Source organism: Thermobia domestica, chromosome 7, assembly GCF_964235325.1.
Source record: "Thermobia domestica chromosome 7, izTheDome1.hap1.1, whole genome shotgun sequence".
Taxonomy (NCBI): domain Eukaryota; kingdom Metazoa; phylum Arthropoda; class Insecta; order Zygentoma; family Lepismatidae; genus Thermobia; species Thermobia domestica.
Window position 1 is genome coordinate 148,415,819 of NC_137460.1, and position 18,815 is coordinate 148,434,633.

Genomic DNA, 18,815 nt, shown 5'->3' on the forward strand with positions numbered 1-18,815 from the left:
GTGTTTCAGATTCAGAACTCTTAACTTCTTGTGAAAGGTGCGAGAACAAGATACGATTGGGCTTTGGAAGAAAAAAGAAAAGAAAGAGAAAATAGAGGTCTCAGCCAGTACTTAAACGGAGGAAAATGGTTAAGTTAAAAGAAATAGAAAGAAAGAGATGACTTGGGCAAAAACAGCGATTGGAATCAGAAGAAATTGAAAGTGAGATCAAGAATTTTAAAGCAGTCAAATAAAAGTAACTGAAACAAGTAATCATACTTATCTATTATTGTTAAAAACTTGTAAGTAATGTTCCTACATACTTAATATCATTTAAGTTGTTTTTGGATCAAAAGATCCAATATATTTCAGGCAAAAATTTTCTTGTAGGTCTTATATCAGGAGAACTACATATGGTGCAGCTAACCCCAAACTATCACTTAACTCAGTATGATATGCTTACTCCGTAATTAAAAAAAAAAAAAAAAAAGAGAGATGATGATGATTTAGGGGCCGTTGAAAAATTTCGTAGCTCCTGATCCAAAAACTAATTATCGACCAAGATTGCAATCTTTTGATCCATTTTTTTGGATCATTCCTAAAATTCTTGTTACCTTTTAATATGTTTTCTAATGTGTATAACATACTCGTAAGAAATTTATGTTTTATTGTAATAACAATTAGGATCTATTGCAATAACAAAGGAATCGGTACAAGAAAATAGAGGTTAAGGAATTGGCATGGGCAGTTGTAATGTTCGCTCCCTATAACTTTAATTATGTTAAACTTTCAAATGTTTTTGCGTTTGAGGGGGAAAAAAAATCCCAGTTTGCATTCTCACAGTTGCAGATACATTTACACATTATTTTGAAAAAATTTAACTCATTGTTTCATTTTCTCATTTTATTAAATTCGAAGAAATATTGAGAAATTCCATTAAAGTATTGTTTTCTAGTTTATTTTTAGGAGCGCATCTTATTTTCTTCGAAATTTATAGAAGCAGTTTGTTGACATTTTTTAAAGAATTCTTAAGTTAAAGCTGCTCATTGGGGAGAAGGGTGGCCAATTTCTTAGTTTATAAATAAATAAATAAATATATAAAGAAATTTAACGTTAATGTGTAATATTATTTGAAGATGTCTTATAAAGTTTCTTCACTAGCTCAAATAGCAATTCTTTGGTTAGCTTACACTGGTTTGCTTGTCTACTATTATTAGCCTTTTGTATGGCTTTGTGTCTACTGTTTAGTGTTGCAAACGGAAAGTTGCTGATCTTTTGCAGAACACAGGTTGAGAATCACTGACCCAAGTCTTTATTTAGCTTTTACAGGCATTTATCATCAGTACACCATTATCTTATTTAAATGTCGCGGGTCAAGGAAAATAGTTGGTCTTCAGGAAAATCAGGGAAAACTCAGGAAATGATAAAAATAATTTTGTGAAAATACTTGTGTTATTTCTACAGGAAAAGTCTATCGTTCATATAACCAGAATGTTTGAATACTGTTCGACATTGAAGATTAAACAATTAGGCCTACGTTTATAGTTTCATTTACCCAATTTATATTTTTGCAAGGTGCTCAAATTATTTATAAATCGTGACTGGGACAAATAACCCCACTGCTGACGAACTCATTAAATATCCAACCATTTATCAATATTATTCTTTTAACATTATAATGCGAAAAGTTTTTTTTTTCTTCGCAATTACGTATTTTTCTTCAATGAGTTTCAATAGTCCAAAGAGTATATATACGAATACCATGCATAACAGAGTTTTGAACGACGCCAGTTTGCTCTAACGCTGATTTCATTGTCGCATACTTACAAATTAGCAATAGGTTCGCCAACACAGACTTTTAAAAATAACCCAATTAAAAGCAGTATAGCACGTATGCATGCATAGACAGAATTACTGTATAAGTAGAGTCCAGTATTGGCTTATAATATGACGATATTTACTACAATTGAAGAATAAGGGCACGGTAGCTCAGTGATAAAGTGGTTATCTTTGGTGTGAGAAACCCTAGCTCAATCCATGGTCATATGAGTTTTCAATGAATCTGTGGGTTTTCTTGGGGTTCTTCAGTTTTCTCCTACATTATCATTCCATTAATTCCTTTCATACATTCACTTTTCATTAATTATCCATTTCTTTTAGCGTATAAAGTACACTGTGGGACGTAAAACTGTAAGATTTCATTTTTCATTTACAACGGGAGAATACTTTTTTGCAACATTTTTATGTTTAGAGGAGTTATCTCTGCTATTTAGTGTGTATATATATGGATCATCGAAAATGTATAAATACTTCAGGATTTTAAATGCTTATATGTGATAAAAGCGTGTTTGTTTTAAGGTGAAACTGCATATACCCAAGTTGAGAAGTATAGAAGTGTTATAATGGTACCATTGTCACAAGATCAACGAATTCTGATCATAAAATCTTATTATAAAAATAGATGTTCCATAAAGCAAACATTCAATTAACGCAAGAACTGAAGAAATGAGACCATTTGCAACGCAGAAATTTTGTAAGTTGGATGTTAGAACAGAAGGCAACAAATCCCGAGGTTTTCCATCAAATTATCTTCAGCGATGAAACCCATTTCACTTTAAAAGGTCATGCCAGCAGACACAATTGCCGCATTTGAAGCGATGAAAACCTTTGCGTTATTTACTCAGAAACACTTCACGCTTGCGTTTTGATGAGTTTTGTAATCTAGAGGAATCATCGATCCCTTTCTCTGTGAAAATGACAATGGCGATGTAATGCAGAACGTTACATAGAGATGATTACAGATTTCTGTGGCCTCAGCTTTACGGAGTCGACATTTCTGATGTTTATTTCGACTGGATGGGGCTACAAGTCATACCACATGAGCTAACATTGTGTTATTACCCACTAAATTTCCTAGACGTGTGATTTCAAGAAATGTTGATGTGAATTAGCCGCCGAGATCTTGTGCCGACACCGTTCAACTTTCTTCTTTGCAGCTATTTGAAAAGCAAAAGTGTACGCCAACAAACCACCAACATTCCGACCTTAGGAGAAAACATCAGAGCTGTCATACGAGAGATTATAGTACCGACGATTGAAAATGTCATATATAATTATGGTGTACGGGTTTGTGTTGATTGCTGCCACCGTAGCCGGGGAGGAAATTTTAATAGCATATTCTTTCATGTGTAATTGTGTATAAGGGCCTTTCAGTTTCAATCAATTAAATCATTCATTGCACTTCTGTTTGTATTTTTATTCCGTGATAACATCCTGAAGCCAACACCGACAACGTTTAGGAGGTGATTTCTGACACGAAGATAAGACAAAAAGTATAGACCAACCTGGTTGCACAAATACTTCCTTTCGGAGTTATAGGCTGCCGAAAACATGAAAAAATGAACTTTAAAGGTCTATAGCACCAAAACTGTGGGATCTATCGTAGTCGGGTCAAGACTTCACTTAGGAACTAGTATGCACCCTGTCCAAATATACAAGTTTCAGAATTCTGCGGCACTTGCGCAACAATTTTTGTAGAGGTAGGTGGTGAGTACTTCAAATTATATGCCTGTAGCCAAACTCCCTCTATAAATAATGTCTGAGCACCTTAGGATTCTGAAACATGTATTTTTGGACGGTAGTTTCCATAGTTTTTGAGCTATGGACCTTTAAAGTTTATTTTTTCATATTTTCGGCAGCCTATAACTCCGAAAGGAAGAATATGTACACCCAGGTTGGTCTATACTTCTTGTCTTATCTTGGTGTCAGAAATCACCTCCTAAACATTGACGGTGTTGTTTTGAAACACCCTGTATATTATTGTAAAACTTGTTTTCTATCCTAAATTTTTCTGGTGAATAAATTCAATATAAACCCGTTGTAAACAGATCTCGAACAACGTGGTTGTTTATAGCGTTATGCAAGGTATTTCTGTATGCGACCAAAAAATAAAATAAAATAAATAAATAAAGAAACAAACAAACAAACAAACAAAATGTGTTTCGAATGATATATTACAAACAATCAGAGAAGCAAAGTCCGACGAAATAACCCGTGTTTAAATTACTACAAAACATAGAAGCTTTAGGATACACTCTTCTTTCGGATTGTTTATTGATTACATATTTCTTGATTTTTGATATTTACTCAGACGTCTCAAGCTGACTTGTCACGTTGACGTTTCGTTTTCATTTCATTGAAGACTGCGTTGCTTCGTATGCATGGGATGCACGTGGGATGGCGTCGTCGCTCAAGACTTCGAGATAGAGCAATGATTATGAAAGAAATGGATAATGCGATACTTCGAGAAGGAGTTCTCTCTATTCCAAAAGATGATTTGCGATCGGTAAGTGTGGAATAAAAACATTATACTTGTAATAGGTTTACTATGCTAAGCTTTCATGAATAGATTTACCTTCAGTAACAGTAAAAATAATGTATTGTTATTGTAAATATAATGTTGCATGTCATGCAATATATTTCCTTTTAAGCGACTGAAGAAAGTGTCTATAATTCGTTTTTCCTCCTCCTCTCCCCTCCCCCTCTGTAATTTCCTTATCATTGTTTACTTTGAGTTAAAAGGACTGGTCTTCAGTTTAAAATCCACTCTCTGTAGAAATACCTACTTATAGAAAGGAAGAAGGTTCAACTGATTCTGTTTAGAACAAAGCATTTTCTGTTGGTGATAAAATGTAAATGATGAAGAAAAAGCTTTTATCTTTTATTTTAGTCACCACCACAAGGGTCTACCGCGTGAGAAACCTTTTGGTATCAAAACTTGTCATGTCGAAGGGCAGTAGGCTTTCTTTTCTGGTTTGATGAACAAAGAGGCAAAAAATAAAACAGTGCGGCTTGTTGTTTTTGCATTCACAGCAAATAATGAAATAGGTTTACAACGAACTCTTTCCCTTACCGCACATTCCATCCCCTTTTACTTTTTTCTCGGCGTTAAGTTCAGTTTAGCTCAGTTGCTGCTGATGAGACTTGTGTTCTGTTGCTTTTGTGAGATATTAAGTGAGTGACTTTCTATTTCGTTCCTGACTTTCTTCAGTGGCTGCTTGGATTCGTTGTACTTTGTATTGCAGGATTTGCAAGGTTTGAACTATAGTAAGAGAGGTGTGGATCATTGGTTTGAGTTGCAGTTAGAGTAGTTTCCAAAACTCATCATAGTGTCTCTATTCGAATCCGAAATTCGTTATGTTCTTGCGGGCTTTGACACGGACGAAAAGAGAGTGGGGGATGAATTTGGTTTTGATGAGGGAGAAAGTGATGCAGAGAAAAGAGAGGGGGAAAGTTTGCAAGGGGCAGAAGATTTGGATGGGAGTGAGGAAGAGGACGGTGATGAATCTTCTGACGATTCTGCGGATTAGCCTTCAATCAGTACACTGCCCACCCAGCCTGCACCTTGGATAAAGGTTGATCAGGGGAGTCGCCAGAATGTGGTTAATTCTCAGGTTCCAATCTTGACTGGAACACCAAGGATGAAGAATGGTCTCAGTCAGGCAAATGTGTGACCGATTGATCTGTTCTTCCTTCTTTGTCCACGGAAATTCTTAGACAGGTGGTGAAAAAGACAAACTTGTACGTAGACCAGCTTTTCCAAAAATCTGGTAGCCGTGCAAGGTTGCAACATGAGACCTCTCTCTTTAGAGGAAGTGTGTGTCTTCCTCGCTGTATGGCTGACAATGGGTTTGTGTAAGCGGAACAAATTGAAAAGCCATTGGAATACGAAGGGATTTAATTTCACTCCGTGGTACCATAATACCATAACAGTGAATGAATTCCTTTTTATTCGGAATCGCATACACTCTGAGAATAACACCAAGAGCCCGGATCGTGATTCCACAACGTATGACCAGTTGTGGAAATTCAGACATTTCTTTGACAAGATAAATAACAAATTTTCGAAAGAATATCAACCGACAAAATGTGTATCTGCCGTTGAGGTTAGTGTTTTATTCAAAGGAAGGCTTGCATTCAAATAATATAATAAATTAATACTTTTCTGACCGGACTATATACTTATTTATTAAAATTAAAATAAGACGTAACAGTTTCAATAACTTAATCTTATCTTCATCAGACGTTAACTGGAAGAGATCTCTTCATAACATTAAATTATTATTGTTATATTTGGTCTAGGAATTAATTCGTGCGGTTGGTACGCACACATTGAAGCTCTAGTACAAACACAAAATACATAAATACCTTAAGAAAAATATTGTCCATCGCTAGCCACCACTTTCGCCCATCTGTCAGGCAATGTACGGATTCCGTGGCGAAAGAAGTCCTCATCCTTGGAAGCGACCCAGTCAGAGACCCATGTTTCGATATCTTCTGAAGAAGTAAACCGCTGTCCAATCAAATCGTTGTTCATGCAATCGAACAAGTAGTAGTCCGAAGGAGCAACGTCGTGTGAATACGGCGGGTGGGGTAAAACTTCCCATCCGACATTTTCTAAATAGGTTTTGACCGGTTTTGCGACATGTGGGCGAGCGTTATCATGTTGAACAATAAGTTTATCATGTCTGTTCTCCCATTCTGGTCGTGTTCTGGCCAGAGCTTGCTTCAAACGCATTAATTGTCGTCGATAACGTTCTCCATTCATAGTTTCACCCGGTTGCAGCAGCTCATAGTACACCACACCTTTCATATCCCACCATATGCACAGTGAATATCTCGTTTTGGTTGTGATGGACCTGGTTCACCTGGTTTCACCCAGGCCTTTTTTCGTTTAGGGTTCTCGTAATGGATCCACTTCTCATCACCCGTAATAATTCGATGCAGAAACCCCTTTCTGCTCTGTCGTTGAAGCAGCAATTCGCAAATGGTTTTTCGTCTTTCAACGTCTCTGTCTTTCAATTCATGTGGAACCCAATGTGACATCTTTTGAATCATTCCCATGGCTTTCAAGCGTTTGGAGACTGTTGTTTGATCAACGCCTAATGCTGCTGCAAGTTGTTCCTGCGTTTGACACGAATCCTGCTCGAGCAATGCTGTCAATTCTTCGTCTTGAAATTTTTTTGGCTGTCCAGCTCGCTCTTGGTCTGCCAAGCCGAAATCACCACTTCTAAACCGTGCAAACCACTTCTGACACGTTCGCTCAGCTAGAGCATGGTCACCATACACTTCCACCAAAATACGATGACTTTCAGTCGCACTTTTCTGCATGTTAAAGTAATGCAGCAGGACACCCCGCAAAAACACTTTATCAGGCACAAATTGCGCCATGTTCACTTAACTACAAACTGGTGTTGTTGACGCTTTAATCCACTGCCCTATACTACGAACGATACGCGATGACAGGGGTTTGCAACACATGTGTGGATACACGGAACTGTGGGACGCTCCGTTCGTTGCGCCATCTCTTGTCCACCCGCACGAATTAATTCCTAGACCAAATATAATTCTAACTGGTGCATTTTATACTTTTAAATTTCAATATGAAACAAAACAGGTATTGCTATAATTTACTGTTTTATTTTAAATTTATAATAAGGGTTTTCATAATCGTTATTATTTTCATTTTCCTCTTTTTTATTATTATTTTAATAAATTACTTCAAATATCATTTAATTTTAAAGTTTCCACACTATTAAATGTTCTGTCACATAATTTTATTTCTAATGCTTCTCTTAATTTCTGATATCAGTGATTTTTATCCTTCAATTTATTGAAATATAGCTTTTTGAAACTCATCCCGAAGAATATTAAACACCTTAAAGAATATTAAAAAATTATCATCCTTGCGTACTTCATTTTCTACTTCGACATCTACATCACGCGGTCTATCCCTACTCTCATATAAGTTCTTAATATTATTCTTCCATCTTCCTAAGACTTCACTCGCTGATTACCTTCCCATTATCTTCTACTACCATCGTAATACCTTCCTGTTTCCTCCGCACTTCCATAGATTTGACCTCCTTGTACATTTTCTCATATTTCCCAGCTCATTCTATACTTCTATGTCTCCACATTTTCTTTTATAAAACTGTTCCCTTGCTTTATCTGTTTTCGTTCGTAACTCTGTTAACTTTCTGTATATCTTTCTGACCTCTTCTATTTTAACCTGTTTCCGCGTCCTCCTTTCCCACATTTCCTGCAACATCTGATCTTTGACCCATGGTTTCTTAGCCGTTGTGTGTTTGCGGTAACCTACTATTTCATCTGCAGCTATTGTATCCAAAATTTAATATATTCTCACCGTCTGTTAGTATGTGCACCTATCTTTTCCTCGTTTAAGTACTTTCTTCGAAGTTTTCTACAAAAAGATTCCTTACTTTCTCATTTCTTAGTCTTTCAGTATTCAACTTCTTATTGCCTACTTTTCTTCTGGCTACATTTTTCAGTTGAATATACATTTCGGCCAACTCAAGGTTATGATCAGAGAAAATGCTGAACTCGGGAAGTGTCATCATGTTCTTCAAGCTATTCTGATACCTGACCTTAACATAGTCTTATTGAGGATTTCCATACATATCTTCTTCTCTTGTAGTGATTGAAGCAAGTTTTCCCAATTACTAGTGAATTCTGTCTACAGAAATTAACCAGTTCCTCTCCCCTTACATTTCTTTCTCCTAAACCATTTTTGCCACTACCTTCCTGTTTTTCTCCCACAACTGTATTGAAATCTCCTATTACAATTACACACGCACCCTTCTTCTCCCAGTTTATAATACCTATTTTCTCATAATTTTTCTCTGCTGCTTCAATTACAGACGAGTTAAAATTATTAGACTCAACATTGTTTGTGAATATTTTACTGTTCTTAAAATATTACGTCAGAAAACGCGTTTGAACTTAGTCCAAATTATTGTTCTGTAACTCTGTTCTAATTTCTTGTGACCATGGCACATGCTTTTCACTATCAATTAAACAAATGCGTACGTGACATTTAAATATAAATACTATACAGTGTGTGTATCTAAATTGGAAACAAAAAATGAAATGGAATACTTACAAGAAAAATGATCTCACACAAAGATTACTATTTCGTATGAAATCCGTTATTCTTTATTAAGTCTTTTATTCTTTGTGGCATGCTATATACGAGTTTAGCACATTTTGACTTCAATTCAACATCATGATACCACAAATTGTTGATCTCCTCGATCAATTGGTGTTTGGTTGTAATATGTTTCTTCTTTAGCTTTTCCTTCATGAAGCTCCAGGAGTTTTCAATCGGGTTCATATCAGGACAATTGCCCGGCTTAGGAAGAACACTAATTTCGTTGTTTTCGAAGAATTTTGTCACAGTTTTACCCCGGTGGCATGGGGCTCCGTCATGCATAAAGATGAAGTGTGAGTCACCAAACCAAATTGCAGTCTGGAGAAACAGTTCTTCTTGAAGAACTTGTAGGTATTGGCCGTGCTTCATTGTACCCTCTATTGTATGCAGTTTCCCAGGCCCGAAGACAAACATCACACCCCAGACCATGACTGAAGTAGGATGCTTCACTGTTTGTTGAAGGCATTCCAACTTGAATTCCTCACCAGGTCGATGTCGCACATATTGTGAACGTTCATCAAACACAAAGACACTTAATTCACTACTGAAACACCTATTCTCCAATCATCAGCAGTCCAATGTTCTAGGCCTCGTGCCTATTCGAGGCGCTTCTTTGCCATGATTGGAGTAATTTTTGCTTTCTTTTTTGGCCTGAGTGCCTTTATTTCCTCAGCACAAAGAATTCTTCGAACATTTTCAGGCGAAATGTCTACACCATACTCAGCCATTTTTATGCTTAAGTCTCTAAAAGTTGCGTTTCTGTTTCCCAGATCTAATCTTTTTATTTTTTGATACCTCTTAGCGATAGCTTTGGATTTCGCCCACACTTCCCAAGCCTGTTTTGCTGATACATTTGCTTGTTGCTCATCGCAACGGAGATTTTACTCAGATTTTTGCCCTACCCGAACTCTAGTAACAATTTGTCGTTGTGTATATCTTCCTTCCGCCAAAAGGGTTTTGACAACTTCCACTTTATTCGAAGAAAGATCTCTGGCTTTTCAAATTATGCTGCGATTACAGGACTTCATAGAATAAAAGATTAATACACAAAACACGTCAAGATCACTTTAAACTGGCCCATTCGAACTGTTGAATGCTTTGAATGTCGTAACTGCTTACGACTGCAACCACAATACTTCAGATTGTAACTTGTTATTAGAAACCACAATAGCTGTCTACAACTGAAATACCACTTTCAGAACTCCATCCCCTCTACTAATTCCATCTGCTGTTCAACGGTGATATCACCACTTCAAGTGTACAGTAAACAAATGAAGGATCCTGTATTGGTGGTTTAAACCATTAAATTACATGATATAGGAATCCGAAATTAGGACTGCAACATCAATTTCGCATTTTTCGAGGGTGAGTCTAATAATTTGAAACACATCTGTATATGCAAAGTGCTCGTTGCGTATATGTGTCATCACTAGATTCTTCGTTTTTCCTTAACATCATAACCTTGTCATCAACAAATTCTATTTTCATTACTTTCTTTTTAAAGCTCTCATGAAGTCATTCCCACATATTATAACCACCCTTTTCATTACCTGAGTAAAACATCTTATATCCTGCGCTTCTCAGTTCCCCATTACCTTCCCACTTAATTTCACGAACTCTTACCAAGTCAAGATTATTTGTTTCATTTCTGGTTTAAGATTTTCTAATTTTCCTCCTTGTAACATGGTGCGTATTTCCATGTCCGCGCCTCTAACATTATGTAGACCATACGGTTTGAAGGACAATCTCCTCATTTTTAGTATTGGTGAAAAAAGCTGCAACAACATCTCACATCAGTGGCTATCATCTTCAACTTCTCTGGATTAAAAATATACTGTTGATATTGATGAAAACTTAAAAGCGTGAGGAATGTACGCACTTTTTTAACAAAACAACTGTTAACTGTAACACTGATTTCTTCCAGCAGTAAGACATTAAGAAGATAATAAAGGACCTCGCACTTTTCTTATGGAAAGTGGCTTTCGGCTAATGTTGTTGAAACTTCGCTGGTTGATAGTTCTTAACATGCGGATCAAAAGTCTCAATGGGCACAAAGACCGAAATCCACTCCTTCCCCCCCCCCCCCAAAAAAAAAACCGCCTCCAAGTAGCTGGGGGGGATTGAACTGATTTCAGCATGTTAAACAATTGATTGTTTTAATCAACCCAACAAGGACCCCAAACAAGAACAGTTTTCACTATCAAACTTCTCCATTTGACACACCCCCCCCCCCCCCCCCACGAGTTACCCTACGGATTTTTCATATTTATGTATTTTATAGTCGCATGTATGTGTTGAAATACCTACAGTTTTGGTATCACCGATATAATGGGTTTCGCGTATTGCTGATTACAAATCTGCGGTTAGTCGAATCTGCAACTCAGTTTTACGAAAGGGCAGGAAAATGTTTATTAATTAATTGTCTAGATAACTGTAGAAAGACGTTTTATGCAAAAAAGGTTCGAGTAAAAGTGTTGTTTATTTCAATGAAATCGAAAAAAAAACTATTCTTGTGGGTTTTGTTCGAAAAGTCAATGTGTTTGCTTTAAAACTCCACCGAAGTTTAACATTGAGTAACCGGGATTCCTGCGCATACGTCTCTACTCAAGGTTCCGCAATGCAACTAAGCATCAAGTTTTCATAGCATATGTAGTCAATGATGATGATGACAAGGATTATGATCAAAATGTTATTCAAGGTTACTACTGTACACGTCAAAACGGTGCTCGTACATTAGGTACGTGTGCGCACGTTGCAAGTGTCTTGTGGTATTTAGGCCATGCACGACATTTACAGAATATTAGATATCCCGATGACTCATTGCTAAATACATTGCTAAATAAATTAGATGCTGCAAACCGAAATGATGAAAATAATGAACAGATAATTGATGAATTATTTTAACACCGTTCAGCATTAAAATATCTGTGGTGGGTTTTGGTAAAGGGCAAGGGTGCAGAATAATTCTACATGGTGGCTGAAGTATCAAGTAATGTTGCGTACTTAAACAGCGATCTAAAAACACTCTAGCCTACTACGATTTGTGGCTTCGACGTTTTTATCCACCATCTTGGATCTGCAATCTTGAATTCAAGAATTTTGACCTCAGATTCGTAACCAACGACCCAAAATACCCTAGTAAACAGCTATTTGTGGCTACATTCAGGAGTTTCGTGTTTTTGATCCGCCATATTGATCCTCCATCTTGAATTCTAGAACTCACACCTCAGATTCGTAATCAGCGATACGTGAAACCCATTATATCGTCGGTGAGACCAAAACTGTAGATATTTCAACACATACGCGCAACTATAAACTACAGTAATATGGAACATCCGTAAGGTAATTCGCGGAGGGGGGATATGTGGTGGGCAAAGGGCGGTGTCAAGTGGGGTAGTTTGATAGTCTAACATGTGCTTGTTTGGGGTCCTTGTTGAGTTGATTAAAACAACAAATTGTTTTACATGCTGAAATCAGTTCAATCCCCCCCCCCAGCTACTTGGAGGCGGTATTTAGGGGGGGAAGGAGTGGATTTCGGTCTTTGTGCCTATTGAGACTTTTGATCCACATGTTAAGAACTATCAACCAGCGAAGTTTCAACAACATTAGCCGAAAGCCACTTTCCATAAGAAAAGTGCGAGGTCCTTTATTTAAAAGTCAGTTCTTTAATTTTAATATCAAACGTCTTTGTAGATGTAGTACCGCAAATCAATGTTGTACTAATCTTCTGTTTGTATTTTTGCTCTCTGAAGTTGTCAATTCATATTTTATCGCTTATAAGTTTAAAAGATTTTGTTTTCTTCAACTGTAATAAGCAGGGCCCGGATCTTGTTGACAAGTCAACTTTTTTCTGTTACGCATAAGACAAGGCAAGTTCAAATAAAAACGTTATCCATCAACTCTATGTTCTAAAAATATAGTTTTTTAGGGTCAACTTTTGGTCACTTTTTGCCGTTTTGAAATTTCAGGTCATTTTTTAATATTTTAAGGTAACTTTTAGGTCACTTATGGTCTTTTTATTCTTTTTTCTACATAAGGAAATCTTTAAATGAACACGGTTTACGGATGTGGAAAAGACGAAGTTGAGTAATCTCTTTTCTTACTTCCTGACTATTGGAGTGGAAAAACTGCATTCTTAACAAGCTAATGAAAACTAAACTGTAGCTGGTTAACGAAAGATGGGGTTGGTAGGTGGCCAAACAGATAGTTTTGGAATATTGACCACAAAGAGTGTGATCACGTGATTAACTAAAAATGGATTAGAAGGCGTACAAGGGTTTTAAACAGGTTTTTATCTATTTATTTTCATATAGTCTACACTTGCTAACTTTTATTGTTTAAGAGTGCTTCCTAGTTTCAACTCGGAAGTGAATTGACGCTTTCAATACTTACAATTCCGTACAATGGACTGATCAATAGAAATAAATGATCAATGGACTGCAACTAACTGAAACAAAACTTTTTGAATATGAGTGAGAAATGTTAATTAAAAATCCAATGGATATTTAAAAATGTCAATGTTTAACGAGATAAAAGTTTGAGAAAACGTAAGTTTTAAGGTCAATTTTTGTGATTTTTAGGGTCATTTTACAGGAATTTTAGTGTCATTTTATAGGTCACTTTTTAAAAAATTTTAGGTCAACAAGATCCGGGCCCTGGTAATAAGTAATTCAGGAACCCAAATTTTTCATAAATATCAACAGTATATTTTTAGTCCAAAGAAATTTAAAATAGCTTTCCATAATATAAAATATTTTGCACCTTTTTTCAACTACTGCTGTAGACGGAGGTGGTCCGTTGAAACTATACAGTTTACATAATTTTCGTTACGCTTAATAAGTTAAAACTTTTGACAATTCAAATATGTGTCTAGTTCTCTCTTTTAAGCTGTATTTAGATCTGCCCAGTCCACTGTAAAGCTTTTGTGTTGCTGGGAACTGTAAAATCTGTATCTGTACTTTAATTATGTGAACACTTATATAATTACTGTAATTTTGTTCGATAGGTATGTTTCTTTCGTGGACTTAACCCAGTGAACATGAAGACTGAAGATCTTCAGAAGTGGCTGTCAGATTGGGTGGCTGTGTCTCAAGAATTAGATGAAAGTTGTATCTCGTTGCTGCTTCATTGTCCAATTCTTCTAGCCTACAACCATCCGAGCAATTGGGTGCTCATTCACTGAACATTTTCAACGACTCAGAAGTGCCAGAATGAAATAAAGAAAAGGTGGATTTTCTATGAATCAGATTGTGATAGTTTTTTTAGCTGTAAAACAGAGCTAGTCTATGCAGTATAAGTTTTCTTGTAGAATATTTATGTAAATATTGTTTGTATTTAATGTTTTGTTTGTATTTTCTTTTTTCGTTGTTTGAATTTTAAAATCTCAATATTGAATTAAAATGTTGAGAATATCGATAATATTTTTATTTGTAGTGCACGAAACCGTCCGTTTCAGAGGTTTCAGAAGACCTAATGTTGGTGTTATGTAAGGATCCAAACAAAAGGACGAACACAGAAAGGCTGCAGTCGAAAGGACCCGAGTCTAAAAAAAAAGACCTATGTCAAGAAGGGCCAGATCAATCGAGCCTATGTCCTCGCCTTTCTGACCTGACACCGTTAACACTGATACTTGACTGTTCGATTTTAAAAATCCAACACAATTAAGCAAATTTATTTCTTTTAAGTTTTTGTTACTAACAGGCTGACAATCATTCTGAAGACTGATTGTTAAATTTTAATCTCATTTTACTTCGGTGTAGTGTTAAAGAATATTTCCTCGTCCTCATTTTGTTCTCATTAGATGACCACGAGATCCTTCGTGGCTAAGCGGTTAGCGTGCTCGCCTTTGGCGTGGGAGACCCGGGTTCGATTCCCGGTAGGAGCTCGTGTCTTTCGGTGGGTTCGTTAATCAATAGGTCCACATCTCATATAGCCTCGTTGCTGAACGGGACGGAAAATCAACTCAACTCATTAGATTATCACATTTTCTTTATAAAATACCTAACAATACAGAGACTGATCGGTTTTCATCCGAACAAATTGATGCTTACCGCAGATATTGTATCCTGGGAGAAGTCAGTTTTCCACTAGCCAAGTTGGCGAAATAATAGTGATTGGTACAGTAATTTGGACATTAGTCCCAGGCGTGGTCAGACTGACTAACGGTTGGATATTGCGGGGTGGAAGGCAACAGAAAACAACCTCTTTATTTTTCCCTAGTTTTCTGACAGCAAAAAGAGAACATGTGCAATGGTCTTTCGCAGGTCAAAATATAGTTCCGGAGGTAAAATATTTCCCCATTCGGATCTCCGGATGGGAGATGTCTTGGGAAGGATTATTGGACGAGAAAGTACTAATGTGGGGAAGATAGATAAAGAAAAAAAGATAAGCAAGAGCAAAAGGTACGTGGAACGTACGTACTATGGTACAGGGAGGAAAGATAGAAAATCTTAAAGAAAAAATGAAACAAAATAATCCAGATTTGGTAGAAATTTGTGAAGTTTATATGGGAAGGTAATGGGGTGTTGAACAGCGAAGGATATAGAATGTTTTACTCGGATAATGAAAAGGGTGTTCATAATGGTGTAGGAATAATTCTTGGTAAGCACTTAAAAAGAGAAGGTAGTGAAAGAATTTGTTGATGATAGAAATATGATGCTAAGACTAGTGGTTATACAGACATGCGCATCGACGACTTCGCACATATCTAAAGAAGTAGAGGAAAATTATGAGAAAATAGAAGAAATCATAGACAGGGAGAAGAGGGGTGGGAGGCGTAATTGTAATGGGAGATTACAATGCCGTTGTGGAAGAAAAACAGAAAGGTAATGTCGCAGACAAATGTGGTTTAGGCGAAAGAAATACAGAATTCACTATTCTCGATTTACTGAAAGGTGACTTCTGACAGTTGGGTAAAGCACGTGGAGTATTGGAGGCGCTGTTGCCAGAGGCTCCGCAACAGAGACAGCAGCTCTGGCGACAAACTTAAGGCCTTTAACAAGTCGTAACAGGAATATATGATACCAAACAAGAACAATAATAGTACTTGGAATATTGATATTCTACAAGAAAAATAAGGAATATATTAATGAACTGTTTTTACCTTGAGTTTACACCGACTTCGAAACTTAAGCAGCCTCAATAATTTTTATTCGTCTAATGGAGAGACTCCGCAATCTTCTAATATTGAATCGAAGTTTTCATTCGAAATCCTTTTTTTTTTTTAAAAAAAAAAAAAAAAAAAAGTAAAATAAATAAAATCCTACCAAAACGTATGTTCATTAAGCTTCTGTCTTTAAACTTTTACAAAGGTAAACTAATTACTCAAAAGCTTTCCTAAAATAATAATAGGTTACTGCTTCCGTGTATTTCGAATACAAATTCTCGTGCTAACAGGCAACTAAAAGATTTCGTTTTTCTTGCTTTAGAATAACTGGAATGTAGGCATCAGGACAGAAAATTATCAAGAGCAAATGATTTACTGGTCTTGGTTTCATATTATACTTTTAAAAAATTAATCAACTATGTTATTTAATCACTCTCGTTATTGTCTTTCGCGCACAGACCAATAGCCAAACAAAATCTTGAAGTTTGAAGGGGAATAGTCTTGCCCACGAGATGAGACGATAAATATGATATTTCTCGTGTCGTCTCGTAAACATTATAAAAATCTCGTCTCGTACCGATCTCACATAATTTTTTCTCGGCTCGATTCACAATGCTTCAGATATAATAATTAAGTGAACTAGTGTTGTTCACCAGACTCATGGAATTTCTTGTCTTGTCTCGAAAACGAGACGATACATTTCTCGTTTCGTTAGTAACATTAAATAGGAAGGGATAGGGAAGAAAATTCGAAGTAGCCTGATTGAACAATATTATTAAGATGTTTTCCGTACTAAGAGAATAAGAAAAATTGTGGAAGACAAGCCCCTACACTTCTCATGGCTACAGGTCTGTTCGCACAAAATACCTGTTTCTATTAAACCATGACAAACAAAAACCAAATGAATTATTATTCAGATATTGCAAAAATTAAAAAAAAAAAAAAAAAAAAAAAAACACACACTAAAGTTCTTACCGTTTGGATAGAGGTGATACAAAATCATCGTTACTGTCTGAATCAGTGGACTCACTGCTACTATCTTCGCCTAAGTTTATGACCAACTCTTGGACACGTTCCTCCAGTATTCCCTCAAGTTGACGTGCATCATTAATTAACTTTAATGTGTGAGTGACAACATCAGCCCATTTCTGTGGAGTAACTTTCTGAATTGCTTCCCTAATTAAAACTTCAACATCTGTCAGTTTAAATGTAGAATTTTTGCTCGCAATGTATTTCTTAATTTGAGCACATATTAATTCAATCGCATTAAATTGACAATGATACGGGGGCAGCCGAACTACTTTGTGCCCATGCCTTCGTGCTATTTCGTTTACCTCGTATTTGTGGAAACGGGGTTTCATAGAATTTACTAATTCCAGTAGTTTGGCTCTGTACATACTATCAGATAACCCCTGCACATTTTTATTTTTAAGCCAAGCCAGAAGTTCAGATTTTGTGCTTTTAGATGTAGGGGCTCTTTCCCAAACGACAGAATGAGGAGGAGCATTGTCCATCACTATAATCGAATTTGCTCTTATATTTGGTAGCAATGCATTCTGGAACCAGTCTTTGAATTTATCACCTGTCATTTCCTCGTGGTAATCTGTCGTCTTACGTGATCTAAACAGAAGAAGACTGTTCGGTATGAAGCCCTCACACGTACCTGCATGTAACAAAATCAATCTCTCGCCTTTACCAATTGGGACAGGCATTGTACTCTTTGGTGTTGAATGAGTCCAGCATTTGCTATTTGAATGGTTAGCATTGACCCATGTTTCGTCCAGCCATACTATTTTCTCGGGTTCGACATTTGCCATTTCCCTCAAAAAACGACAACGCATAACTACTATATCCTCCCTCTCTAATAAAACTTTCCTTCCTGAAAATGTCTTGTATCGAAACCCCATCTTTTTAAGTAATTTCCACAGAGTTGACCTCCCACCCGTAAATAAACTATCTTTCCGCAATGATTCAAGGAGAGAATTTAAAGTGGGATACTTCTTCTGTTCGTAGTATCTATATATGTGACGTCGAATTGCATCTTCCGTGAAATCATCTACGGTTGACTTTGGACTTCCTCTTGATCTCTTTTTCCCAGGTTTTGTAAGGGATACCGAAGGATTATCGTTAGTGCCCCCGAATTTCTCTGCAGTTACGCGTATAACAGTTCGTTCACTGATTTTCAAACAATTGGAAGTGCGTTTAACTACCTGTTCTACGGGGAAAAGAGGTCCTTTATTATTTTTTTCGTCTTCGAAGTAGCACCGAGCGTTATATATCATTTCCCGTGACTGACTTCTATATGTTGAACCACGTTTGTTTTTCATTATTGTTTCAGCATTTTCAGTCGTCATATTTATTTTGTAATCACAACACATACTATTCACTAATTTGAAAAGAACACACCACACAAACAGAGAAACAAACCAAAAGAAACTATTTAAACGCACACTAAGACAACTATTCCACAGAAGATTTAACCCTCAACTACCGGCAACAGCGCGGTCAGTGACCTTCGTTGCCTAGCAACGGCGTGAAAGAATACTGCTGCGATTGGCGAACAGTCCTCCCTCTTGTTTTGTTTACAACATGTGCAGCTGTTAGAAGCCACCTTTCAGTAAATGGATAATAGTAATTGGGAACACTTGGTTCAATCAGCACAACAGAATAATTTATACCTGGAAATCCGCAATACGCAGCCGAAGATGCCAGGTAGACTAT

General features: G+C 36.6%; 2 protein-coding genes across 3 annotated transcripts in view; one reads left to right on the plus strand and one right to left on the minus strand.

The window, feature by feature from the left end:
- The window catches only part of LOC145690471 (LETM1 domain-containing protein 1), a 30,498-nt gene extending 16,091 nt beyond the window's left edge, over nucleotides 1-14,407 (plus strand). The window contains exons 4-5 of one of the 2 annotated variants that reach the window (XM_081765384.1): nucleotides 4,181-4,324; nucleotides 13,995-14,407. In XM_081765384.1, the coding sequence (XP_081621510.1) occupies nucleotides 4,181-4,324; nucleotides 13,995-14,171 (321 nt within the window). In that variant the 3' untranslated portion in view covers nucleotides 14,172-14,407. The remainder of the gene's footprint in view (nucleotides 1-4,180; nucleotides 4,325-13,994) is intronic. The other variant, XM_081765385.1, reaches the window with a different exon arrangement.
- A 2,658-nt stretch (nucleotides 14,408-17,065) lies between these two features.
- On the minus strand, nucleotides 17,066-18,421 carry LOC145689364 (uncharacterized). The gene has a single exon (XM_081763517.1). It carries the CDS (start codon nucleotides 18,419-18,421, stop codon nucleotides 17,066-17,068), a length of 1,356 nt encoding a protein of 451 aa, XP_081619643.1.
- Between the last annotated feature and the right edge of the window lie 394 nt (nucleotides 18,422-18,815).